Source organism: Cutaneotrichosporon cavernicola (genome assembly GCF_030864355.1).
Source record: "Cutaneotrichosporon cavernicola HIS019 DNA, chromosome: 5".
Lineage (NCBI taxonomy): Eukaryota > Fungi > Basidiomycota > Tremellomycetes > Trichosporonales > Trichosporonaceae > Cutaneotrichosporon > Cutaneotrichosporon cavernicola.
In genome coordinates, this window is record NC_083397.1 from 2616976 (window position 1) to 2643314 (window position 26339).

The window sequence follows — 26339 nt, forward strand, 5'->3', positions numbered from 1 at the left end:
TTTACCGGAAGCAATGGCGCGTGATTGTGATCGAGGTGCCGTTGGAAGGCGGACTTCAACCACAGTGCCTTACTCCTCTTTCCGCACAAGTTCAGGTGCACGTGTCTAGCTATCTGTCTCACAGCGTTCTCGTCTCGAGGCTGCCTCGTGACACCAAAGGTCGCAGAGTTGTGGGGCACACCCAGTCCGAGTCGGACAACCTCCAGTAAACCAAAATTCCAGTCTAGTCCAGTCAATGACGCCTTGTATGGGCCGACGTGTCAGTATCACACGATGCCAACGGCAAGCGCGAGCCAGCCGCATGCACAAACACAGGCACGAGCACGAGCACCAGCACACGAACAAGAACAAGCACATGGTCCATATGGCCACATCCACATGTCCCACATGGACATGCATGTACGTAGCATGTGGGGCGGGCGGGACCACGAGCTGTTTCTGACTCTCGCTTTTTAGGGCATTCAAGGCCAAGCTTGGACGTCGTGTCGGGGACCCCGCGTGGCCTCTGGTCGACAGTTTCGGTTTCGCCAGCTTACCAGCTTTGGAGTTTGATTCAAGGTTCTCGGCCTTTTACACGTGCTCATCGTGCCCCGAACCAGACATGTGCTCTGCTCATTTGCCTAATTGGTCAGCATGGTCGGCTATTCCACGCCGCATGCCGCGCCTTGCGACATGTGGGCATTGGTCCCGATTGGTTGCTTCCTGCACCTTGACTAAACCCGAAACCTTCCCTTTTGAAACCCCCCGTAGTGGGGATCTGCAATGCCCGCTCTCAGCTCCAAACCACTCATTGTCAAACGCTCACAGTGCCCATGTCCCACTTTGATCTCGATTATCGATCTATTGACCTTTGAATGCAGATATGATGTGACGAGACCGTGAGGAAAATGGCTCCCTTGTTTTCTTCGTTTTCTTTGTTTTCCTTGTTTGCCAGAATGAGGTCGGGGCGTTGAGATCCAGGGGTTTGAATAATCAGGTGGCTGGGGTGCCAAAACCGCGGCCAGTCTGCGGCATGTCGGCCATACAACCAGGGTAAAAGAACAGTCAAGGCACTTGAGCGCTTGTGCTTGTACCACTATGGCAATGGGTCAGTGCGCCGATCTACAGTCAACTTTGGACACGCCTACGCTGCTCAATCAAACCCCGTACCCCAACCCAAGTACAACAACTTGCAAGCTACAGCGCAAACTACAGCGCATGCTACAGCCTCCAAGAGTAAGCTCAAGTTCTAGCTCGGAAACATGAGAGTCTAGACCTGCCAAGACCGGCGGCTATCGATGCACGACCGCATTTGTATTGATGCGCAGACATTTGTATTGATGCGCAGGCACTATAGGCACTGATCGCGAGTAACACCGGCGCCATGGGATGACTCCACCCTGAGTCATGCTCTGATACTCTTACACTCATTTCGTTCAGACACTTTGACGGCAAGTAGAACCGGAACCGGGGGGGGGGGGGGGGGGGGGGGGGCCCTCAACCTGAAATTCAACCTGAGATATAGGGACAAGGCCCGGCCGCCGAAGTTTATGCAGAACAGAGGAGCATGCCTCGAATCAGGGAAGACTGTCAGCTGGGAAGCTGATTATATTGCTTAGTCAATGGCCTTGTGAGGAGCGGAACAGATCCACCATGCCACAAACTGACGACTTGGACCAGCAAGACAACTACAATAACAGTTGCGAGGTGGTGTGGGTTTGTCTGGAAGATCTGGCTTGTTGAGGTCGATGATACCATTGTTCCATTGTTACCTCATTTGCATGATTGAACAAAGCAACCACGTGAGTCAAAGCCAGCTGAACAGCGCCTCACCACGCAGCCGCGGTCGCCGCCCACATGATCAGTGCCTGCAGGGGATTGTGCCGTCCACATAATTGTCGGCCACGCTTAAAACAGATTACTCCCGCCAATAGTTTGCGAGGCCTCTGCTCTCTTGCCCATCCGCACAGGGCGGCATGGGCGGGCATGTGGGGCACGGGGTGGGGGAACTTGGGGAACTTGGGGAACTGGGGGAAACTGTGGCACGAGCCGGGTGTGGGGGAAGTTCAAGGCATCACAAGGCGGCAAGAGCGGTCAGCGGTCAGTGGTCAGGATAATTTGGAACACCTGATTCACCTGACGTCTTGGCACTGTATACACCTCCTGAGTTGATACCATATACTATCAACGCCCACTTTTACTTTGAATTTCCACGCCATAAGCGACAAGCGCTGGTGATTTGATTGTTCAGCGGATACCGGTTCCCCTTTGATTTGCATCTCGGCTCCTAGCTCTCGCTACCAAGCTGCTAATGCTTTTTGCCTTTGGAATGCGGCCTGTGCTTGCTGTTTTTGCCCTTTGCCCTTTAAGCGGGGAAACCACCTTGTCACACCTAGTCCTTAGACTTTACGTTCCGCGCTGATGCCTGTTATTCGGTAAAGAAGATGGAGATGGGCGAGACGGGGCGAAACCCCGAGTAATCAAGTGGGGTTCTAAGGCGGGGCCGGGTGGGCTCTGGTACCTTGATACCTTGAACCAGATGCTCAAAGGCACGGATGAACACGACCCGGTGTCTGCCTGATCATGCCTGATGCTTCCACAGGGGGTTATACCTCTCTAGTCACACGGGGGGAGGGGGGGAGGATGAGAGGGTTTAATCAGAACAGGGTGAAAGGCAACGTGTACACAAGTGTATGTGTATTGCATGTATTGGACTATTCAACTAGTTTACTAGCTTGTTAGTTTCGATAGAATATGGGGTGATCGTCGTTGCAATTGACATGTTGTCTCTCCCTAGTTTACCTACATACCTGGAAACTTACCTACCTTGGCTTTACTGGCTAGAGCCTCGGAGCCATTACCCGCTACTATATAGCCCACGGCTACGCAGTCAAACCAAAAGATCCAAGAATCCAAGGATTCGAGGACCTCGTCTCTAAACCCCCCCCTTTTGCTTTGAAAACTAGCCGATGCAGAAGCAGGAACGGTGAAGCGATGCTTGGATTGCTTGGTTTGTCGGTCGTGGCCGCCAGTCAGTGCCACATGCCCAGAATGTGGACGCCTCGTGCGCCTGTAAGCCTGACGCCTCCAAAACTGGCCGCCATGTCCGGTCTGGGTCTTGTGGTACCGGTCTTATCCACCGGGCCAATCTTATCCCTCCGTCCCCATCCCCACTTTCCCTCAGATTGTCGTCAGCCGCGCAGATGCCCGTTGCCTAATTGCCTGCTGTTCGAGACCCCTGGCCTTGAATCCTTGGAAGAGTGGGCACCGGTAGGCAGGTGTTAAAGCACAGTAGCAGAGGTTTGCCCCACAAACCCATGACGCTGGGCGCTCACGAGGCCAGGGACGGGTAGACAACCTTAGATGCAACCTTTCCTTGACTGTCCTTGACCTTGCCTACCTATACTTACCTGGGTAATCAAGAGACTCGGACCACCAGCACCAAACGTACCAAAGAGATCATTTCTCTCTCTCACTCTCTCTCACTCTCACTCGCTCTCACTCTCTCACTCCTCACTCCTCAACTCTCACTACTTGGAATAATAAAGTCATCTTCCGAGGGCAAACGCAAACTCCTCTTCCCTCTTCCCCCTCTTCCCCCCCCCGGTCCTTCCCTCCCCCTCCTTGCTCGTCACACCTCTCCATCATTCGCATTCGCTTTCATCCTCCACCACACCCCATCGTTCACCAAGCAACCGAGCATTCAGCAAAGCCCGTTCAGAGGACAGAGGATCAACATTCCCCTCTACTAGAATCTCACTTGGACTAGCGCGTGCGCGCGCCACGGTACCTTGCCTGTTACTCGCTACTCGGCTCTGGTCGAATCCCATCAGCACACTACACACTTGCCATCCAGCATTCCGCCCTTCGGCAATCCCGCCATAAGCGCCGTCACCCCCAATTGTCGATCCCCGACGGCATCGGAGTCCAATAAGGCTCAACTCTTTAACTCCATCCTAAGCTTGTTCGTTGTTGTCACAACTCGCATCCACATCCGGTTACATTGTTGTCCGCTTCCGCTTTCTAACCCACAACCTCACCTCGCCCCTGGTCGTCCTCTCAGGCGTCATTTTATCGGTCCACGCACACACGTAGACACGTACTAGATCTTGTACGTGGAACGACGGCTCAAACGCCGGAATCCGGACCAAAATCGACACGCCCCTACTGTGGTGTTGTGACGACGCTTGATCTGGCATCTGCACACACTACGCCCCAGTTGCACATTTGTTCCTGTCATCGGCCTGTCTCGTAACCTTGACTGCTTCTCCTAGCTGTCGGCGCTTGTGCATCTCTCAGATTCGACAAGAGCTCGGTTCATCACCACACCGCGTCATCGCTGTGCAGCTGTCCCCACGGGTTCCCCGCCACCAGTCAGCTGCCAAGACGATCTGCCGATCTCCCTGCACGTGTGACGGCGACTCGTGCATAACTCGTCGCCAATCCCTTACTTTAGCCGCAAGTCGCTCGTCAACATCCCCGCCATGCAAGACCCAAGAGACCAACCTCGAGACATTGCGCGCTCGCGCTACTCGCCCCCCGACCGCTCGCCCGGCGAGGCTCCTCACTCGATCCCCATCCCCAGCCACTACAATGGCGGGAGTTTGGAACGCTCGCCTCGCCCTCCCCCTTCGCCAAGCAGCTCGCGCTCACCCAGCCAGTCAAGCCTCAACTCGTATCGCGATCGTGCTCACCCGTACTCGCAATACCAACGGCGCTCGAGTTTGACCCAGGGCGCCGAGGACCGTTTTCTTCCCCCGCCAAACAGCTCAGCCCCGCTGCATGTCCTGCACGAGGGTCGCCGCCGTTCAGGCAGCGACGAGGAGCGGCACCCCCATCACGAGCGCACGCACAGCTACGACCGGGAGCGTGAGCGCGAATGGCGCGACCACCGCCCGCCTCTCGTCCGTGCACAAAGCGACAACCGCGGTGTAGCATACAACCTCCCGCCTATTTCGTCACTGCACTCGGCATCGTCGTCCTCCAGTCCCTCAGGGTATCCTCTGACGCCGACGAGTAATGGTGCCGCCCCGCCTCCCGGCGCCCCGATGGGCCCTCCCTCCGTGCCCCACCCGACGTCGCCAGACGGATCGCGTGCGACGTCCCCACGCCTGTCGTTAGGACCCCTTCGCCCTTCGTACCACACCTACGAATCGAGCTCGCAGCGCCCCGGCCTCGGCCTCCAGAACTGCTACCGCACGGAACACAGTCCGCCGCGCTACGACCGTGAACGTGAGCGTGACCTCGCGCCGCCGCCGCCGCCGCAGCAGCAGCAGCCACAGCCACCCCGCTCGCCGCCTAGGGCATACCATCAAGTCCAGTACCAGGACTACCACGGTCGGGCGCGCTCCCACTCGGCAGCATCGGCGTTGAATCGGTACCCGCCCCAAGCGCCGCCCCGCACTCCAGCCTCGGAGAGCGAGTGGGCCCCATCCCCCTCGGCCAAACAGTACCCGTCTCCTGGCACAGGCCAGAACCGGCGACTGGCACACTTGATGAGTGAACAGAAGCGGCGAGAGTGAGTTGCCTCTAGATTCTAGCTGACAAAAGGTCGATCAACACTGGTTTCCAGTCACTGCGGAATGCGCTCCCGTCTGCAATCCCGACCGACTCGAAAGCCATCATCCTCCGCAAGGCCGTGAGCCACATCAAGCAGCTTGAGGACGCGATGCGCAAACACGGAATCAACCTGGCCGATGTGGAAGAGGACGAGCCTATGCGCGAGGCGACCGGGGGTGTGAATGGCCTGCATGTCGACATGGACGCCAAATACGACAACCTGCACGTAGAGGACGTTTCGGTTGAACGTGAACGCAAGCCCGCAATCTGATTTGAAACGAATACACGCCAGCACTCGCATTGGGACGATATGGACAGGACTAGGGACGATGGGAGCAAGTTGTTCGGGGATAGGATGGGGAGAGGGGGAGTCAAAGTATCTTGTTGTAGCCTGTTTGTAAGAGGTAGTGGGGACTCGACCAAGCGAATTCAATGCAAAGGTTTCAGTGGGCTTGGCTCGATGGCTGTGGCTACAAGTTGCCAGCTTGCCGGAATCTGGGTACTGTTATGCTTGTACCCACGTTGCCCACGTGTGAGCAGAGTGTATCCATCCATTGACACCCATGTGGGCGGCGTGTAACCCGGTGGCACGCGGCGCGCATGGGCCGCTCTCGCCGTTTCCCGGCCTGGTCGCCGCATCGTCGATGTCGATGGCCGATCATCGGTGGCTCGAGAGACTGTTTGCGGCGGCACGTGATCCAGATCTGTCCTGGACAGTGGACGGCCCACCCTGCCCGTGCACGTGCGAGGCCAGTGCGAGTATCGAGGTTGGTCTCAGTCTCAGAGTATGTCTGGCTGGATCGGCGTGTGGGCCGACGTGCTCAGACGCAGCTTCATGAAACCTGCAAGCTGGCGAGTGGATTTTGAGGTCTCTGGGAGGCTAGTCACCTGCAATCTGTCGGATCAATCAGAGAGCAAGATCCGTCACAAGAAAGGTAAGTAGACTTGACGCTTGTCCAAACCTCCGCATCATCGTGTAATCCTTCGCATCCGATACAGTTTGTTTGGTACTTGCTTTGCTTGAATGACAATACACATGCCAGACCTCGTTGCCTAGCTGCGCCGCCACACCTCCTCCTCCTCGCTCTGGCGCGGGATACCCTGCTGGTCATTGAGCAGCCGCACCCCCGTCTCGAGGTCGACGTCCTCCTCCATGTCGCCAGCCACCCGCGGCAGCATGGGCAGATGGCATGCCGAGTGGGCGAGGTGCGCTGCGGTCAGTTATCGTTCAGTCTGACTCTCACGGTAGTATGTCCGGTACGCAATGGTTGCTGATGTCAGCTAGTCCCCTAAGAATACTTACCGATACACATGCCGAGAATGGAACCGACGAGGACATCCTGCCAGTGGTCTGGTGTCAGCTTGTATGGTATTTGGAGATGAGCTCACGCCGGTTGTCCTGTGTGCGCGAGATTGCGACCATGGCGCCGATTAGGAGGGGAGAGAGAGCGAACCAGGCGCGGTTCTGTGGTCAGCTCGGACAAAACGTACGTCATGTCGACTCACCCGGTTGCCGTAGACGTCCCAGAGGTGCATCTTGCCGGCGAGGTAGAGGGCGAGGAAACCCACACCGGCGAAGGAAACTGTGGTCAGCGTGGGTCGATGCAAAGGAGCGAGTCGCGATCAACCATTGTAGGAATAATATAGAGCAAAGAAGGGAATTCGTTAGACGACGAGCGACTGATAGAGACAGAGATACTTGAAACGCGTCGAGGAAGACATGGCAATGACGGTCAGCACTCACGCGAACTGTGGCCACTTGGGAAGCTCTTGAACCCATCGTTGAGGATGAAAAAGTCCTTCTGGGTGCACATCTTCCAATTACTGAGGCCGTACACGGGCGCGTCGTGGGCATCTGCAGGCGGCTGGCAGCGAGCGATCAAGTCCGGACGCGGCCTGCCAACCATGAGTTTGATGGCCTGAGTTACGACACCAGCCATTGTAAACGACATGAACAGACCACAGACGGCATTGTGGACGTCCCAAGCGTTACGTGCGATAAATGTCGCAACAGGGAGCATCACGATCAGTGGTAATCCGACCGTGACGAACATTAGCATGCTACTCGTCAGTATCACCTCCACGCAATATCATGGTGGGGCCACGCACTTTGGTGGTACGAGCTCATGTTCGGCAAACGAGTGCTGCAGCGACAGCTCGCGCAGACTGAACTCGCGCCGGTGCCCCGGAATGCGCGAAATCGAGATATAGATGACCCTGCGGTCAGCGTCAATGTCTGCATGTCTACAAGGGAAATAGAAATAAAAATAAAAGTCCGGTGAGCCCCGTGGAGGTGAAGAGATACCCGACATCGGACAAGTGAGCATGTGTGATCACCCAGATATACGGGGCGGTCATGTCGCCTCCGACGCATCTCGATAGCTGGCAGCCACATTGGGGCCCATCACACCAAGTTTGCCAAGTAGATGTCCGGAGACCGGTACTAAGTATAGGCGGGTGCAAGAGAAGGTGAGTTACCGATACCCCGGAAAAGATGAGGTGCACCCAAACCCGAGTCGAGGTGTTCCGAGATGCTTCCGATCCGGATCGCTCCGAGATTACAAGCCCACCGGTAGCTCGGGGTACACACTCGAGGAACCGGGGGGTGTGGGGCTGTGGGGCTATCAATCGCGAGATGTGATCGTACGCGATCGAAACATGAAGCGAAGCGAGGATCGTGGAAGAATGGGGCAACGGTGACAACTCACCACAAACCACCAATGAATACCCAATCCGACCAGTAAGAGCTTACGAGCTTCCTCCATGTGAAGGCGCGCGACTGGCTTTCACCCCCGCCGCGTGAGACGCGGCGCTCGAGGGGGTGGTGCTGGGAGTCGCCCGACCTTGGGAAACAGTAGGCGACGAGTTGAGACATGGGGTGAGGTGATGCAAGAGATGTAGTGGGGTTTACTGATGGAATGTTGGTTGAGTGTGGACCTTGTGGGGTGCCAGTTGCGTTTGGGTGATGAGAGTCTGTTTGGGTGATAGGGGCGAGTTGGGCGAGTTGGGTGAGCGGGTAAGAAGTCGAAGTCTCTGTCTGTGCAACCATTAGCGCTGGGTGGGGGTTGGGGGTTGGGGGGGGGGGGGGGGGGGGGGAGGGGGGAGGGGCAAAGAGTGACGACAGAGTTGAGGTGGGATCGAGGCCCCACCTTGGCTCGTTTGGGTAGGCTGCGGACCGGAGGACCGGTGGACGGAATCGTACGGTGCGGAAAGCAATACGCGCGGGTACAGAATCGAAATCAAGTGAGATTCGAGTATCGAGTACCCGAGCCTGGCCCAAACAGTCAGGAGGAACCGAGAGCCAAGACCAAGTGGCCATGGGCGCTCGGTCTTCTATGTGGTATTTGGTGAATTTGGTGGGCGCCTCGGTAGGCTTGGGGTGCATCTGTGCATGCAATCACTGACAAGTCGGATGATTTGACATGTCAGGCGAGGCACCCGATACCCCTCTCACCGGTTGAATAAGTAAAAACTCGGTGCAATTCGAACTCTACTTAGTAAAGACGGATTTTTACGTAAAAGTATTTGATCAGGAGATATTGATTTGCACCAGTTTGACTGGATTGACTCGGGAAGAATGTGGGAAAGAAATCTGATTGGTTAATGGATTGAAAGTGTACCGCCGGCAACTCGAATCGCCAGTCAGGAAAAGTGTGGTTAATCAGGGAAAGCGCTAAGCGGTATTGATGTGGGAAAATGCCAGATTTGACCTTCCTTGCCAGATACCGCCCACTGCCAACCGCCAATCCACGGACATGTCGAGATTACAATATACCCCATCTCACCCGATACGATACTCGTTCAGCTTTGACTGCTTCAACTGACGCAAAGCAAACTAGATAGGATACATATCTCCAGCACGACATGCATCACGCTTCCTTTTCCCTCAGACTTTTCATCTTTTTCTCTCTCTCCGTCTCTGACCCAGCATCAACTTGATCACCACTTTCATCTCTCTCATCACACTCTACGCACTCTACCAGCCCGTGTCATTGGTGGGTTACAGTTTTTCTTCCTGTTTGTCCGGTTACACGTCTTTGACAAACGTCATTGAGAGCTTGAGAGGAGAGGAATCAACTTTTTGTGGCTTGGATGGCCACGTGGGCAGCATCATGTTTTATGAGCGAGTGGAGTGACCACTACATCACGCGCCCCCACTCTCCCACCTTCATCCACGCGACCCCCAAGCGGTGGCAAGATACAACGCTTCACTTCCTACCCCCCTCATTTATTCATACTCACACTTTTACAGTCCATCCACACTTCCCACTTGTAAAGCAAGCAAAAATGGCTTTCCGCCAACTCGGTACGTACTTGCAATCTAGCACCGCAACGCCATCGCATGTGCACGGCTATCCACCCTGGAATCAGAGCTGACCTGTTCAATTTTGTCTTGCTCGACGCGTCGTTTTCAATATTCAGCCCGCACGCAGATCCTTGCGCGTCCCACCATCGCCCCTCGCGCCCTAGCACTCGCTGCGCGCCCATCAGTGCAGTATGTCGCCCGTCGCGCGTACGCCGCCACTGTCGCACCCCCGCCACCGGGTAAGCCCGAGGCCGGTCCCCAGAAGGTCAAGGTGAGTCACAGGGCCCAGTCCTCGGTGACAACCCCCCCACCCTCCCCCCCACCCAATATCCTTATCCTGCAACTGCAACCAAAGAGCTAACTTTCAGAAGTCGGGTTTCCGGCGCGCGTGGACTCTGGTTAGCCGTGGGGCGATTCTAGCTGCGATTGGTGCTGTCTGCACATTCGTCTATGGTGAGTGGATGCTTATGTCCGAGTGGTGTCAAACCCGTTCCGGACCTTGAGGCCGATGTGCCAAATCCGCAAAGTCCGGTCGCGCTGACATGACAGTGACGCAGACTGAGACGAACCCGGGAGACCAGCTCCCCCAAGACCCCACCAAGAAGACGCTCGTCGTCCTCGGCTCTGGATGGGGAGCAACGTCGTTCCTCAAGCATCTCGACACTGAAGAGTTCAACGTTATCGTCATCTCCCCTCGCAACTACTTCCTCTTCACCCCCCTCCTTCCCTCCGTGACCGTTGGCACCCTCGAGGCGCGCTCCCTCATCCAGCCCACTCGCTTCATCACTCGTCACAAGAAGCGCAATGTCCTCGTCTACGAGGCCCAGGGCCAGGACGTTGACCCTGTCAACAAGACGGTCACGTTCTCTGACAACTCGGAGATTCAGGGCGCGGCGTCCACTGTGACCATTGCCTACGACTACCTCGTCTACGCTGTTGGTTGCGAGAACCAGACCTTTGGCATCAAGGGCGTTGCCGACCACGCCTGCTTCCTCAAGGAGCTCAGTGACGCTGACAAGATCCGTCAGCGCCTCATGGACTGCATTGAGACTGCCGCCTTCCCCGGACAGACCGAGGAGGAGATCAACCGCCTCATGCACATGGTCGTTGTCGGCGGTGGCCCCACCGGTGTCGAGTATGCCGGTGAGCTCCACGACTTCCTCATCGACGACCTTCGCAAGTGGTACCCCGAGATTGCCGACAAGCTTCGCATCACCCTCATTGAGGCTCTCCCCAACGTGCTCCCCGCTTTCTCCAAGGAGCTGATCCGTTACACCGAGTCGACGTTCAAGGAGAACGAGATCGAGGTCCTCACCCGTACCATGGTCAAGGACGTCGGTGCCAAGTCGGTCCTCGTCCAGGACGCCAACAAGGAGGAGCGCGAGATCCCGTACGGCCTCCTTGTCTGGGCTACCGGTAACACTTCGCGTCCCATCACTCGCAACCTCCTCGCCAAGCTGCCCAACATCCAGACTCAGCGCCGCGGAATCGTCGTCGACGACTACCTCTCCATGCTCGGTGCCGACGGCGTCTTCGCCATTGGTGACTGCACTGCCACCCAGTACGCCCCCACCGCGCAGGTCGCGTCCCAGCAAGGCCAGTACCTTGCGCAGGTGTTTGGTCGCATCGGCCTCAAGTCCAAGTACGAGAGGAAGCTGGCCAAGCTCCGCGAGTCTGGCGATGCCTCTCCCGAGAAGCTCGAGAATGTTGTCAAGAAGCTGAACCGTGTATCCAAGCTTACGCCCTTCCACTACTCGCACCAGGGTTCGCTCGCCTACATTGGATCGGAGAAGGCCATTGCCGACTTGCCTCTGTTCAACGGAAACGTGGCGTCGGGCGGTGGCGCGGCGATGCTCTTCTGGCGCTCGGCATACGTTTCGACCCTGTACTCTGTGCGCAACCGCACGTTGGTTTTGGCCGACTGGATGAAGGTCAAGCTGTTTGGCCGTGACGTTTCGCGCGAGTAAGGAGTAGTGTAGTGGACATTACAGCCGGATAGACGGCACCCATCATAGTTTTCGAGTTCTTGGCTATAGACACAGTGTACATGTATGCCGTATGCCGCATGCCGCATGCAGCATGAAGGCATTGAATGAGTGGAGTGATTGATCAAAGTGTGATGGTGATGAGGATGAGGGGCATTGGGGGTATTGAGGGTATTGAGGGTCAATCTATTGTATTGAATTCTTCCGAGCTTCCGTGTAGCCCCTCATGCCATGTGTCAATGGGCCACCATCGGCACTGACCCTGTCTCTCTCCTCTCCCTCCGTTGAAACAATAGCCGCCAACACCCAAAACACCATACTTGTTCATTTCGACTCAACCTTTCAACAACACATCATCCATCCACAATGTCAAGGCCACTCGCAGGCCCCTCACCCCTCCCAGGTCCATCCCCGAGAGCAGGACCATCACCACGAGCAGGTCCCAGCCCGCTCACAGGGCCATCTCCACGCCCGCTATCCGGTCCCTCGCCCCGCCCCGGCCCAGGGCCGAGCCCCATCGCTCGCGCCCGCGGCCTCCCATCGTCCACACCAACGCGAACGTCCTCGACCCTTCCCAGCGGCTCACCAAGTGTACCGAGCAAGCGCAGTGCCAGCATCTCAATGCCAGGACCAGGCAAGGAGAAGAAGGCCAAGCTGGCGCCCGGCAATGCATGGATCGCAGGCCAGGTTGCTGCCATGGAGGTTCAGTACAAGGTGCGTCGATAGGCGGGACCAGTACTCGGCGTAGAGTACTTTGAATGGTCCGAGTCGAGGAAGCAGTAACGGAGAAACCGAGGGACGATCACTGACGTGCAGAATGCGCTGGTCGCAGCCACTATGATCCTCCAATTCCAAGCAGACTCAAAGGCCATGTACGTTGCCCCAACTGCGTCTCTGACAGCCAGTGGATACAAGAGCCGCCCACCCACACGTTTGCAGACGCGCCTCACGGCTGCATGGCGAAACTATGACGCGATACGGCGACACGTCGAGTGGTACATCGTGCGTTTCTCCATCACATCTTGCCACCCATCTCCCACCTCCAACGTCGCCCCGCTCACACCCAGTCCCAGAATGTCGAGTACGCCGCGGCGCCTGACAAGTTCGCCGCACGTCGACCGGCCCCGCTCGCCCCGCAGCTCTTGCCGACACCATCGCCCGCCAGCGCCGTCCCAGCGCACATGCAACACACTCCTGCCGCTGCTTCGCCAGTCCCACTATCCTCGGGTTTCCTGTCCAAGCCGGACCCGGCTGCCGTTGACAACATCTTCGAAGGCATGAGCATCGAGGGCATGAGCATGGACGAGCTCAACGCCTTCATTGGCGGCAGCGACTTTGCCCAAGTCCCACAGGTTGCGGCGGCTGTACAGCAGCAGCCCGAAGATGCGATGACACCTACATCCAAGCTGTTCGCATCACTAAACGCATCCAACTCGCCCAAGGTGTCGCCCACGCAGCAGACGCAACCTACGCCGTCACAGCCACCTGCACCACCACCACCACCTGCCATGCCGGCTGGAGGCGACGACGATTTCGACTTCTCGAACGTAGACCTGAGCAACATCGACCTGACCGCGTTCGACGGAATATTTGACGCCGACGGCGGCGCTGGAGGAGGAGCGGGCACTGGTGACGCCGGTACCAACACGACGAACGCGGCAGGCGTCACGTCGGTTCCAACCAATACCTCGGCTCTTGCAAGCTCGTCCGCGTTCAACTTTGAGGCCTTCCTCAACTCTGGTGACGGTGCAGGCAACGCAGCAGGCCAGTCCCAGCTGCAGACACCATCCCAGCCTATGGAGGCAGCCCCAGGACAGGCGCCTGTATCCGCACCCCAGCCCGAGCCTCCAGCGCCCCAGCCCGAGCCTTCAGCGCCCCAGCCACCCCTGCAGCAGCCCATTCAACCACCCCTGCAGCAGCCCATTCAACCACCCCAGCTCCCACCTCAGCCCCAGCAGCCGCCAGCGCAGCCAGCACCTGTACCTGCTCCGGCCCCAGCGCAGCCTGCTCCACCACCAGTGCCAGTACTCCCAGCAGCACCCCAGGACTCGTTTGACAGTGGCGAGTTTGGCGACATTGACTTTGACGGGTTCAACTTTGACGACATGCCCGACGTCAATGGCGACGAGTTTGCGTCGCTCCTAGCAGAGTTCAAGTAGCGGAAGTCGAGAAATCCAGTAGCGGAATCTGAAATACCCCCAGTATCCCAGACGTATTCTTAGAGCTCCCTCCACGTCGCGCACTACACATGTACACCTACGTTACAATAATGTACACATTAGACTATGCACTCTCCTTGACGTTGAAGCCGACGTCGTCCCATGCGCGCACCGAGGGATCGTCGTCGCCCTTTGCATTGTAAGTGATATCGGCCATTGTCTTGATAGAGTCGCGGCAGACGCCACACTTGCGCGTAAAGGCGGACCATGTCCCGACCTCTGCAAAATGTAAATGCGCCTCCGCAATGTTATACTTGATGAGCCCAGCGTCTTTAGTCAGCTTTGCCTAAAGAAAACAAACTCACGAACGCGTGGATCGACGCTAACCACAAGGATATAAGTGTTCTTGCTCATCGGTTCGAGCACGACACTGAGTCCATCAAACGCTGTCTCAAAGCCAGTAAACACCTCGCCAGTACGCTGGCACGTCTTGCGAAAGCTCTTGACAATCTCGCTAATCTTCTCAAACCGCTGCCTATCGAGGCCCGGCACACCGCGGTCGACTTCGATCTCTTCGAGTTCCGAGGGTTCGCAGTCGATCGGCGAACCGCTCTTGCCCATGGCGAGGAATGTTTCAGCTTCAAAGAGGACGCATTCTGCGGCGCCAAGTAGATCGCGCAAGAAATCGAGGTGGGCAGTGATCAGTTCGATGTTGGGAATCAAGGTGTGGATGACAGACGACCAGGCCTGGAGAGTAAGCAACACCAGAGTGCCAGTCATACCTTGTACAGCGACTCGTCCCAAATACTGGTCGGGAAGCAGCGCAACGCTCCTGCCGACGGCTCGTCGGCCGAGATACGGGCATTCAGAGCCCGCACTTGTTCGCAGTACTCTGTATACTTGATTCGCTTGGGGTCGTCTTTATCCACGAGATCCATCTTGTTGATGAGGACCCAAACGCCGGCTTCGGGCGAGTTCTCGCGCAAAGCCGTAACGTTATCCTCAAAGTAATGTAGGTCTTTTTCCCACTCAGCCGACGTAATGTCGAACACGTAAATCAAAACAGCGACATTGGAGAAGACGGTATCGCGCTGAGAACTGAGGTAATTGTCAAGAAACGCGTCTTGACCACCACAGTCCCACAGGTTCTATAGATTAGCCTTTGAATGGGCGAAAACATACGAGGACCAATGACCCCAAGAGCCGGACAGCGCTCTGCTCGACATCAATGGTCGCGCCTAACCGCCGCGTATCTTTGGCTGTATAATTTGAGCTTTTTGTCAGCAGCAAACTCGGTATACAGCATACAAGATGACCGAACGCATCGACGTCTTGCCGCTCCCGCTCTTGCCCATGAGCAAGACCTAGAATAGAATTAGCATAGTTGTGTTTTGGGCATACCTTTCGCCGAGACGCCGAGCTCATGGTAAGTGTAAATGGGCTTGTTGGGTTGAGGTGGATGCGATGTTCGCGCCGAAAGTCGAGAAAAGGCATTGCGTCGTGTGTGCGTGTGATGGCGATGGCCGAGGGTCCGATGACGTCAGGCCACCGTGGGAAAGTATCGGCTGATTCTGTTATTTCGTTGCAATCAAGTTGATGACGGATGGCGGTGACGGATGTCGTTCCTTGGTACCCTTCTGATCAACTCACTTGACCTCACCTCCGGCCTTGAAGTACAGAAGCAAGTAGAGAGCAGCGAGCCAGAGAGCAGAGAGTTGGACAACGAGAAATCCTCCAGATCTCTCACCCCTCCCTCTCCCTTCTCCCTCCACACGTCGCCCCACATCCCCAGGGAAGGCAAGGAGGGAAGCCAACGACCAGCCACCTGGTCCGAGCGTGTGGCGCCTGTCTCGTCCCAGCATCTAGCTCTAGCTCTTCGGGTAACCTCGGCGGACACGGACGGCAAGACCCAGACGGGCAGAGTACAAGATGCCGCGCCGCGCGGCCATTTCCAAAACCTCTAGCGCAAAGGCCAAGCGCGAGATTCGGGCGAGGCAGAAGGCTGCCGTCTCCAAATCCAAATCCAAATCCAAAGCAAAGGCAAAGGCGGAAGAGAGCGATTTGGATGAGCCAACTGGCTTGACAAGTGACGAGTCGAGCTCGTCCGAACTGTCAGACGCGTCCGACTTTGAGCCGGAAGGTGACGAGGAGGAGGAGGAGGAGGAGGAGGTGGAGGTGATCTCGGTCAGCTCTGGGAGCGAGGACGAGCCGCCACGCAAGAAACCCCGTTCCGGCGCGTCCAAGAAGCAAGTGAAGCGGCCCGCCACTAAGGCAAGCGCGGCGAGCGGCAAGGACGGAGGCGCAGACGCAGACCAAAGATGGATGAAAAGCGACAAGGTGCGGGGAACAGCCGACGCTGGCGGAATTGCCATCAGGGTCGTGAATGGCAAACGCATCACCGCTCTCAATGAAGAGCTGTCGGACGACGACGACGTCGACCTCGAAGATTGGCAGCAAGTCGTGGGCCGGATCTATCCCGCTCCGAGGACTGGGCGAGGTGGGCCCCGGTCCCAAGCAAAGGAGGCTGATTCCAGTACCTGCCGGGCGTATATCGAACAACACGCTCTTGTTCCTCAAGGCGCTTATGAATCCCACCAACAATGACCGCGACTGGTTCCGGTGGCATGAGCCTGCGTTCAGGCAGGCTGAGAAGGAGTTTCGGGACTTTGTCGATGTGTTGCAGGAACGTATGGCCGAGGTCGATGAGGAAGTGCCCGTCCTCCCAGCAAAGGATATCTGTGTGAGTCGTTGTGGAGTGGGTGACGAGGTTGTTGCTGCCCAAGTCGAGTCGGAACCCAGCGCGACACCGCCGGCACTGCTTCTGCTTCTGGCGATGGCTGGCCGACTGGCGAGTGGTCATCGTTACATAACCACAAGTCGCTTTCTGCCCGCCGTTTCTCTTCCCCTTCCCATTTCTTCCTCTCCGTGCTTGTCCTGCTCTCCCTCCTCTTCCCTCATCTCATCCATTCTCCTCCTCCAATTAACCCCTCCCTAACCCCAGCACCGCATCTACCGCGACGTGCGCTTCACATCCGATAAGACGCCGTACAAGTGCAATTTCGCATTCACCACTTCTCGCGGAGGACGCAAGGGCATCTGGGCAAAGTATCACGTCTACATCGAGCCCGGATACAGTATCATGGCATGCGGTCTCTGGCAGCCCGACAAGACGCTATTACAGCGCCTGCGCGACCGGATCCTAGGCAGTCCCGGACCTGGTCCGTTGCAGGATGCGATATCAAGTCCAGAGTTTGTCGCGCTCTTTGGGCCAGCCGAGCCGGATAAAGTTAAAGGCAAGAGACAGAATGTGTTTGGACACGACGACGAGCTCAAGATGGCGCCAAAGGGAATCGACAAGAATCATCCTCTGATCCATCTGCTGAGGTTACGCACTATCGCTGTTGTCAAGCAGTGAGTCTTGTCTCGCAAATAAGAGTGCTGATCTTAGCTTTACAGACGATCAAGTCCTCGACCCCGGGTTTAGGAATACACTCGTCGACGTCGTGAGGGTCATGGCGCCGTTTGTGCACACGCTCAACGACTACATTGCCCCGTTGTAATAACCGTAACAATACACATGTTATGTCTATCTATCTCTACGCCACCCTCGATTCACGAAGAGGCTTGGGCTCGCGCGGCGGCCGGTGCCGCGGCGTCCAAGGACCGAGAGACGCGTCGGCGTAAAAGTCCATCGGGTAGTCGCCCGTCCCCTTTGCGCCCGCCACCTCAACCCCTTCCCAACCCGCCACGCGTCCACTAGCGACGCTAGCCTCGTACGGACTAAGAAGGGGCCGGGAGAAAGCGTACCCCCAATCAATAGACAACCGGGGACACGAGGTCTGGACAAAGGTGCTAATCTCGTCCTCGGAGAACAGGGCGAGCTTTTGAGGCGAAAGTTCGCTCAAGAGCACAAGAAGTGGTGTCTCTCCCTCTTCCTCTCCGTTTCCATTTCCGCCCGCAGCCCGCGCGCCACCCTGTACGTTCTCAAGGACGCTGAGGCTGCCCTGTCGCCCAAGTGTGCCGAGGAGCACGGCCCAGCTCCCGCTCCCCCTACTCTCGAGGTTTTGGCGGGCAGTACGTACCGCGTCACCACGCAGACCACGCATTTCGGCATGCTCGTATCCCTCGCGCGTAAACTTCTTCGAATACGGATCGTACCGGAATGCCGGAACGGCAGGGTTGGCAATCATGATGCTCTCGAGGTGGAAGCGGCCGTCGCCGACGTAGATGAGTGCGTCGACATTACCCAGTTTCGGGGCGGTACAGCCCAGGATCTCGCCGGGACTAAGTGGCCGGACTTGGGGGACGGAGATATCGTACATGCCGCGCCAGACGCCAATCTCGCCGAGGGCGACTTTGGCCAATGCGTCGTCGCCGGCATCTTGGGCGGTATCGAGAGGCGGGAGGGCAGACGACAGCGCCTCTTTAAGTGCCTGCACGGCCGCCACGAACTGGATGGTGCCGACCAGCGCTAGGCGGGTTGGCGCGTCTTCAGACGCACTCATATCCTCTCCTTCGAGTGAAATGTCCACTTTGGCACCAGGCTCCGACTCGCCCGCCCCTAAAATAACCCTCTCGAAAGCAGCCCTTGAACTGGGAAAGTTACGCCGCACACTTAGTGCCAAGTGCGCGGCGTCGATCGCAATTTCGACGAACACGTACAACGTCTTGATCGAGGTCTGGTTGACCGGAACTAGATTAGCGCCAACTCGACAAATGACATACTGAGACAGCTGTGGCCGTAATGCACAATCATCTCGGCACCCATTTCGCGCGCAGTAAAGTCATCAATACAACACGCGCCGTACGTCACGTCGGCGAGAAGTAACGGAAGGGCACCGGTGAAGCGCTCGATAATGTCCGCGATGGCTGTGCCGTACATCATGAGACCTTCGGGCATCTGGAGGGCGACGGTGCGCACACCCTCCCGCCGGACGTGGTGGATCGTCTTGGGGATTTCAAAGTTGTAGTTTTGGGGGAGGGCTGGGGTGAGCATCGAGCACCGAGCACCGAGCACCGAACCGAGCCAGGTACCAGTCCATAGGATGGAGCAGAGACCATGTCCAACCGGCAGGTATGCAGCTGCAATTCAACTAGTTGAATACAGCAGCAACAGCCAAGAGTACGCACCTGCCATCGCAGCCTTGAGCGCTGGGTCATTAAGAATCTCGTCTGGCACCTGGTTCGCAACCCGTCGCACACCCCCGCGCGCCCCAGGCTTAGCGCCAACGAAACGCTTCCGCGGCTTCTTCTCGCCATTTTGAGCGGCCGACGTGCTGGCTTGCATGACCTGCGGTGTGTCGATTTCGGACATTGGTGTGATGGATTGATGACACAGCTGGATAGATGGCCATAATCGCCTCCAACTTTTGGACCCACGTGGTCTGTCAGTGGCAACTTTCCCACGGTCCTGAACCTGTCCGAGATTGTGTTTGCATCTCAACGCAATCAACTCTACTCGACAACACCATGGACACGCAGCTCGCGCAGAATACGGCCGCGCGAAAGGAGCGCCTGATCGCGCTCCGGAGGCGCAAGGAGGCGCACGAGAAGGGCGAGAGTGTGTGAGTTTCCCACTCGGCCTTTTCCTCCTGATCTCTCTCTCCATATATTTCCAACCTCCGCAAGCTGACCCAAGCAACGCCACGTTTACCTTCAAACAGCGTAACTTTGACCCAGAGACACGGCAGGCGCGTAAAGCTGGAATTGCGGAGGAGACGGTCGAGAAGGAGGTCGAGGGGCTTGCGGAGGAGATTGTGCGCGAGGACGAGGAGCGGCGGGCCGAGGAGCTTGTGAGTGTCAAGTGTCGCGAGAGAGTGGGGTGGGGGGTGGGTGGGGGGTGGGTGGGTGGGTGGGTGGGTGGGTGGGGGGGGGGGGGGGGAGGGGAGGAGGGAGTAAGGGAAGGAAGGGCGTGGAAGGAAGGGGAGGAAGGGTGGAGAAGGAGCAGGAGGGCGGAGCGAGTGAGGAGATCGAGGTGGAGAGGGGGGATGAGAGCGAGGATGACGCGCAGATCTGACCCCAGGACCTCTTCAACATCCAGCCGCGCAGGCCGAACTGGGACCTCAAGCGCGACATGACCGCGCGCATGGGCAAGCTCGAGCGAAAGACGAACGAATCGATCGCCACGATCCTGCGGCAACGGCTGCGTGACCAGCGGGGCGTGGCGGCCAGCGAGCAGGTCAACCTCGTCGCGGGAATTCGTGAGGCTGAGGCTGAACGCGACCGCGCCGTGGCGAGTGACGAGGACAGCGAGTAGATGTAGCGTAGATTGGGTATATGTAGCATTGTCTCTGGATGTTTTAACGATACATCTGGTAGCTTGCGATGGCTGAGAGATACATCTGATGTTCTACGATAGCTAGTCCATTCACAGTGACGCGTTCCTCTCTACGCGTCCACCGTCACGTCACCTTGAGCCGAGGAGGCGCTCGAGTCTTGTGCGTCGCTCACGTCCTCACCAGCCTTCTCCCTGTCTGCCTTCTCCTTGCGCTCGGCGGTGGCATACAGGTCTCTATACTTGCCCGAACTCTGCGCCATGGACTTGAAGATGCTGTCGTCACGACGGAGAAGATTCTGTTGTCAGCTCGTCTTGAAAGACCCGCTCACCATTGGGGTGTCAAACTCGGCAACCGAGCCGTCACGCAGCACGAGCAGACGGTCGTAGTCGACGACAGACGACAGGCGGTGGGCAATGGTGATCAGAGTCGAGTCCTTGAACTCGGTCCGGATGGCATTCTGGAGCGCCTCGTCCGTTTCAAAGTCGACTGAGGCGGTTGCCTCGTCCATAATCTGGTGTCAGCAAGCACCCAGCGAAGCAAGCTCACGATCAAGTTCGAGCGGCGTAGGAGTGCGCGTGCCATGGCGACGAGCTGACGCTGGCCCTGAGAGAAGTTGGCGCCGCCAGCCGACACATCCGTGCCGAGAGTGATGTGGACGCGCGACGTGGGTGTCTGAGCGCCAGACGCCCGACCAGACGAAGTACCAGACCTACGGCCGCCGGCACGCTCCTCCTCTATAAGCTGAGTGAGCCGGTTGTGAGGCGGGCCGTCGATTTCGGCCAGCGCAGTGAGGTTGCGAGTGGAGCCCTTGCGGCTGCCTGCAGGCGTTTGACCAGTAATGAGCTTGACACGCTGCAGAGTCTCGAGCAGCTCCGAGTCTGTGTGCTCGCCGAAGGGGTCAAGGTTGTCGCGGATCGTGCCGGAGAACAGCACAGCGTCTGGCGTAAGCAGAAGCTCTTGCCATAGGTGATTAGGAGATTACCCACCTTGTGGGATATACGTGATCTTGGAGCGCTGGTGGTCAGCGATGCACTGCCATTAGAAAGAGCTCCTCACCAAGTCGTCCACACCGATCGAGGTGATGTCCACCCCGTCAATCAAGAGCTGGCCCGACGCAGGGTCAGTGAAGCGCAGCATCATCATGGCAATCGTAGATTTGCCCGAACCCGTTCGCCCAATGAGGCCGATCTTCTCGCCCGCCTTGATGTCGAACGAGCCCTTGAAGACAGTCGGCAGCTCAGGCGCATACTTGATTTCGAGGTCCTGCGCACTGATGAACGTGTCTGGATTGTCGTACGACGGCCAGCCCGGTGGCGGACGGCTGTCGGGAATGACACCAGCAGGCTCCGAGGAAATCCTGAGGTACTCCTCAACACGCTCGACCGAATTGAAGTCCATCTCCATCTCACCCCAGAAACGCGAGAGCCAGTAACAGGCCATCACGAAGCTCTGCGAGCTAGTAATCGCGACAGCGGCGAAACCAGCACCAACGGCGGGGCTGAGCGCCAGAAGAGTGGTGATGAAGACAGCGGCCGCTCCAAGACAGTCAAAGCGCAGGAGGAGCTGGGGTCAGTGAAGATCAGTATGGTATCATACCCAGCGGTTGGTCATCTGAATGTCAGCTATACATGTTGCGTTGTGCTCACCCAGTAGTAGTAGAACGCCGAGTTCGACAGGTCAACCTGGTCGCACAGCTTTGTGAACATGCGGCGCTCAGCTGAGAAGGCGCGGACAGAGATGATGCCGTCGAGGAGCTCAGCAAACCCAGAGCTGCGGTGTCAGCTCGGGAATCACAAGGTTAGCTTACAATATTGGCGAGCGGGTCGTCGCCTCGAGACGACGGAGGCTGCGGCCGGTGCGAAGCTGATGTGAGTTGAGTATCTAGCATCGAGTAACTCACGTAGAGCAGGGTGTAGTAGTAATACAAAGCGCTGATGAACACCGCCGCGATAATGAACTCCGGGATGATGAACGCGATCATACCCTGTGCGTCAGCATACTTCTCTCACTCTCGCATACGAGCGTGAACAACAGCGACGCTGTGAACGTAATGACAGTCCTGGAGCTGGAATTGAGTCTCATGTCGATAGTTTCGATGTCCTTGGAGAAGCGGTTAATGATGCGGCCGACGGGCGTGGTGTTGAAGAACCTGACAGTGCCGTGCACGACAGAGTTAAGGAGGCGATCGTGCAACGACTTGGCGGCACGGTACGAACCCCAAGCGCCGATGGCGTTGGTCAGGACCATAAGCATCGCGGAGCCGACCATGATGATCGAATAGCCGCCGAAGTAATATCCAGGGTGGTCATCAGCTGAAGGGAAGTTGAAAGGTGGCGAAGCCTGAATGGTAAACAGAGGGCCTTCGGTGCTGTTTGCAGCGGTTGATGATGACGAATGGACCATGTGGTGTGCAGCATTGTGGTAAACCTGCAAGGCGTGGTCGAGCGACTGGGGAGCACCGAACGTGAAGAGCGAGTACAGCTTGCTCTCGTAGTGCTCGCCCCACCACTTGAGCCACAGCTTGTCGAGCAGCCCGAATGCCTGCGATATAATGAGAATCGCAAAGAAGAGCGCCCAGGCCGTCCACGTGGCGGCCCGGAAGTAGAGCAGGTACGTGTTCAGCTTGACACTGCCAACTGCACGTTCCTCGTCCTTGACGAGCTTTCGAGCGGGTCCATCCTTCTTGGCGTCCTGTTCGGCGAGGTCTTTAGCCTCCTCCTCCTCTGGTTTGTCGGCAGTAACTAGTTCTTCGGCCGCAGCAGTGGCGTCCTCGATCGCAACAATGCCGTCAAGTTCGCCAGATTCCTGCAGCTGCTTGGGCGTACCCTGGCAGTCGACACGGCCGTCGAGAATGCGCACAAGGTAGTCGGCCGTTGGAAGGAGTAGATCAAGGTGGTGTGACACGAGAATCTGAAGTCAGCGACCAACCCCGGTTGTGCTCACAATGGTGCGACCCTTGAAAAGCGGTCCGTTGAGACATTTGTCAACAAGGTGCTTGGCAGTGTGCGAGTCAACAGCAGCAAGTGGATCGTCAAGCAGGACGTGCTGGGTGTACGAGTAAGCAGCGCGTGCGAGAGCCACGCGAGCCTTCTGACCACCACTGAGAGAAACCTATTGTCAGTCACTGAGTCAATTATCCAACTCACTCCCTTGGCACCGATCTCAGTCTGGTCACCGTCCTCGAGGATGTCAAAATCGGTGCGGCTGCTGTTAGCTGCATCCCGCAATTGCACTTACAGAGCGCAACCGTCTACGACAGCCCCGTAACGCTTCTCGTCGAGAGGCTCGCCGAACAGGATGTTCTCCTTGATCGACTGCTGCTGAAGCCAGGGCGTCTGAGCCGCGTACGCGCACGAGTTGCGCAGCCCCGTTGAGTGGTCGACCTGAGACTGATGCTTGGGAAGGAACGACTCGCCCTCGACAAGGTCCATCTCGCCGAGGAGCCCGACGAGGATGGCCGTCTTGCCCGCACCGGTTGGCCCGGAAACGACGGACATCTTGCCGACAGGGAAGTCGATCGTAATGTCAGACAACTCAAATACGGCGTTTTCCATGCTCTCGACGTCATGCGTAGTGTCGGTGTCGGCGTCGGTGTCGGTGACCTCAATAAGCGGCGGCTCAGCTGTGCCGTTCTTGGCGTCCGCCTCATCCTGTGCGCCCGCATTCCACTTGAGCGTCGCCTTCTTGAACCCGATCTTGGTGTCCTTGGTGGACCCGTCATCATGGCCCTTGAGAGACGACACCCACTCGGGGACCTCGTCTTCCTCGAAGAAGTCCTGCGTACGCTTCACGGATACACCAGCCTGCAGGAACCAGACAATGAACATGGGCACCGCGTTGAGCGGAGTGCGGAGCATGTTGAAGAGCGTAAGTGCCGTGAACGCAACGGAGATGGTGAGGTCCTTCTTAGCGAAGTAGATGTAGCTGAAGTCAGCCACATCGGCAATCCCGCTGCTCACCAGAAGAAAGCGCTGAGAGTTACGAAGATGGGAACGAGCATCCACATTAACTGGAAGAACATGCTGTTGATGATGGAACGGATCATCTGCGAGAGCTCGTTGTTACGAGCGTCCTGTGCGCGCTGCTTCCACTTCTCGGTCCACGCGAAAAACTGTAGTTGGTGACATTCGGCCTGTGGTCAACTCACCTTGATGAAGCTGATGCCGCTGATGAGCTCGTTCATGACTGTCATCCGCTTGTCTCTCGCCTTGAGGAGGTCCTTCTGAATCTGGGTGATCTCAGCAAGACTCAAGGTCGTACACTTACGCGCATAGCCCTCTTGGAGAGATACGAGTTGATAGGCGTCGCAACGAGAAGAACCCCCATGCCGGCAAACGCAGACCAGCCGAGAATCCTAGCGTTAGATTACGCCGAAGTTGGGCACTCACTGATAGAGGAAGACGGAGGCGACGACGATCTCAATGGGGGTCGAGTACAGGTAGTACGCCATGGCAAAGACGCCAGCGACCCTGTTCTGTCAGCATTGCCAGAGGACGGGACGTACATGTTGGCGTCGGTCGACATGAGGTTGACCACCTTGCCTGTGTCGGCCGTCTCGGGCTTCTCCTCTTCCTTCTTGTCCTTCTTGCCGCCCTTGGACTTTCCGCCGTCCTTCGCCTTGTCCTTGTCCTTGTCCTTGCCTGTCGCCTCTTCCTTCTCCTTAGGTGCCACAACGCCCGCGGTGTCCTTGCGCAGAAGAGCCTTGTGGTAGATTGCCGAGATCAGCTGGGCACGGATGCGGACGTTGGCACGGCGGCTGTGCCACAGGTGGATCATGTCCGACACGGCCTTGAGGATGCTCGCCAGCAGGGCAGCGAATGCATACAGGTAGGCCTGTGTGATGTCTTTGGACGACCCCGACGTAACGCCGTCGCTGCTGTCAGCTATGTGTACACGCTCAGTGAGCTCACAGAATCTTCTTCAGGAAGAAGGGCGATAGATAATTGAAGATGACAGACGTGAGAGTGAACAGGCAGTCCATGAAGACATCGAAGCGGTTGGCCGCAAGGATCTTATAGAGGAGCTTGCTCTTGCGGATAGTCTTGAACAATTCGAAGAGCTGGCGCGTGCACAAGGTCTCTGAGAGCGTGGGGAGGTCTTCCTCGTTCATGGGGGTCGATGACCACTTCATGATGAAGGGGTTCATCCACGAGAACGTCAGCCACTGCCATAACGACACCTGGTCGTCGTAGCTAACGTGCTCCGCCCTGCCGAGCGTGACGGGTGAGTTGAAGCGCAGCAGGCCAGCAACAAAAGCGAGGATGAACGAGATGACACCAGTGGTTCCCTCAAGCACGATTTCTGCTGGCGTCGCCCACTCAGGTTTGGAGCCATAGACGATGCGCACATACCCGATGTCGAGGAAGGCGAGGGTGGCCGAAACACAGAACACGATGTAAATGACGAGCGCGGACCAGGGGGGAACGACCGGCGGACGAACGAGCGCGCGCATGAGTAGACCACCCTGGAGTTAGCATTGAAGATACATCATCTCACCCAGAGTAGAGCGGTGAACCCAGCGAGCATGACGTCGCGACACCCAACCGAGTGCATGTTGACAGCGTTGGCGAGGCGGTCGCCGAACACAACGGCCCACAGTACAAGGCCGACAGTGTTCAGGCCAACCATGAGAACATAGACAATCGTGTGCGGCATCCACTTGTGAGCGCGCTGGATCGCGACCTTGGCGTCCACATCTGAGGGAATCTTCCACAGAGGAAGGGTGTCGTTGAACCACGGCGAGAGTGTCCTGTGCACCAAGGGGACGTGGTATAGAGCGCTCGCAACTGCGACTGCACCGGCGAAGCCGACGCGGCAGAGGTTGAGCACCGAGTAGGGCACTGGGCCGCTCGCCTAGGGTTAGTTTATGTCCGTGCGCTGGACCGGGGTCGGGTTACTCACTGACATGGCGAGGGCGTCAGCTATGGGGAGGTGAGCTTCGAGTGGAGAGAGGACGGAGGAAGGGATGGGAGCAGGGGTCTGTGGCAGATGAATAGAGTGAAGAGACGAGGGGTCCGAGGAGGAAACTGGGGGTACTGGGGGATGTGAGAATATAGTAGTGAGCGCGTGGTGA

At 57.4% G+C, this 26339-nt stretch overlaps 9 protein-coding genes across 9 annotated transcripts; 5 read left to right on the top strand and 4 right to left on the bottom strand.

Annotated features, from left to right (window-relative positions):
- Positions 1–4463: 4463 nt before the first annotated feature.
- CcaverHIS019_0510380 (uncharacterized protein) lies at positions 4464–5809 on the top strand (the record flags this gene model as incomplete). Its single annotated transcript, XM_060602264.1, has 2 exons — positions 4464–5497; positions 5530–5809. The coding sequence occupies 2 exons, from the start codon at positions 4464–4466 to the stop codon at positions 5807–5809; spliced, it is 1314 nt and encodes a 437-aa protein (XP_060458675.1).
- Positions 5810–6591: 782 nt separating this feature from the next.
- CcaverHIS019_0510390 (uncharacterized protein) lies at positions 6592–8413 on the bottom strand (the record flags this gene model as incomplete). The annotated part of the gene is made up of 8 exons (XM_060602265.1): positions 6592–6749; positions 6783–6809; positions 6842–6889; positions 6928–7003; positions 7045–7121; positions 7283–7599; positions 7648–7755; positions 8247–8413. 8 exons carry the CDS (start codon positions 8411–8413, stop codon positions 6592–6594), a joined length of 978 nt encoding a protein of 325 aa, XP_060458676.1.
- A 1412-nt stretch (positions 8414–9825) lies between these two features.
- On the top strand, positions 9826–11811 carry NDE1 (uncharacterized protein; the record flags this gene model as incomplete). Its single annotated transcript, XM_060602266.1, has 4 exons — positions 9826–9844; positions 9961–10115; positions 10213–10297; positions 10394–11811. The coding sequence occupies 4 exons, from the start codon at positions 9826–9828 to the stop codon at positions 11809–11811; spliced, it is 1677 nt and encodes a 558-aa protein (XP_060458677.1).
- A 384-nt stretch (positions 11812–12195) lies between these two features.
- On the top strand, positions 12196–13988 carry CcaverHIS019_0510410 (uncharacterized protein; the record flags this gene model as incomplete). The annotated part of the gene is made up of 5 exons (XM_060602268.1): positions 12196–12232; positions 12269–12543; positions 12646–12701; positions 12735–12831; positions 12897–13988. The coding sequence occupies 5 exons, from the start codon at positions 12196–12198 to the stop codon at positions 13986–13988; spliced, it is 1557 nt and encodes a 518-aa protein (XP_060458678.1).
- Positions 13989–14112: 124 nt separating this feature from the next.
- On the bottom strand, positions 14113–15413 carry GTR1 (uncharacterized protein; the record flags this gene model as incomplete). Its single annotated transcript, XM_060602269.1, has 6 exons — positions 14113–14318; positions 14354–14735; positions 14771–15136; positions 15171–15261; positions 15297–15352; positions 15390–15413. The coding sequence occupies 6 exons, from the start codon at positions 15411–15413 to the stop codon at positions 14113–14115; spliced, it is 1125 nt and encodes a 374-aa protein (XP_060458679.1).
- A 504-nt stretch (positions 15414–15917) lies between these two features.
- CcaverHIS019_0510430 (uncharacterized protein) lies at positions 15918–17548 on the top strand (the record flags this gene model as incomplete). The annotated part of the gene is made up of 4 exons (XM_060602270.1): positions 15918–16485; positions 16523–16728; positions 16990–17399; positions 17437–17548. The coding sequence occupies 4 exons, from the start codon at positions 15918–15920 to the stop codon at positions 17546–17548; spliced, it is 1296 nt and encodes a 431-aa protein (XP_060458680.1).
- A 36-nt stretch (positions 17549–17584) lies between these two features.
- DPH1 (uncharacterized protein) lies at positions 17585–19302 on the bottom strand (the record flags this gene model as incomplete). The annotated part of the gene is made up of 3 exons (XM_060602271.1): positions 17585–18681; positions 18714–18971; positions 19119–19302. The coding sequence occupies 3 exons, from the start codon at positions 19300–19302 to the stop codon at positions 17585–17587; spliced, it is 1539 nt and encodes a 512-aa protein (XP_060458681.1).
- Positions 19303–19457: 155 nt separating this feature from the next.
- CcaverHIS019_0510450 (uncharacterized protein) lies at positions 19458–20244 on the top strand (the record flags this gene model as incomplete). Its single annotated transcript, XM_060602272.1, has 3 exons — positions 19458–19552; positions 19627–19780; positions 20011–20244. The coding sequence occupies 3 exons, from the start codon at positions 19458–19460 to the stop codon at positions 20242–20244; spliced, it is 483 nt and encodes a 160-aa protein (XP_060458682.1).
- A 131-nt stretch (positions 20245–20375) lies between these two features.
- On the bottom strand, positions 20376–26173 carry CcaverHIS019_0510460 (uncharacterized protein; the record flags this gene model as incomplete). Its single annotated transcript, XM_060602273.1, has 21 exons — positions 20376–20561; positions 20595–20777; positions 20813–21204; positions 21253–21280; positions 21323–21829; positions 21863–21877; positions 21913–22036; positions 22074–22129; positions 22167–22250; positions 22286–23176; positions 23210–23377; positions 23413–23470; positions 23504–24190; positions 24226–24377; positions 24414–24494; positions 24533–24620; positions 24655–24735; positions 24771–25139; positions 25177–25730; positions 25763–26119; positions 26168–26173. 21 exons carry the CDS (start codon positions 26171–26173, stop codon positions 20376–20378), a joined length of 5067 nt encoding a protein of 1688 aa, XP_060458683.1.
- Positions 26174–26339: the final 166 nt, after the last annotated feature.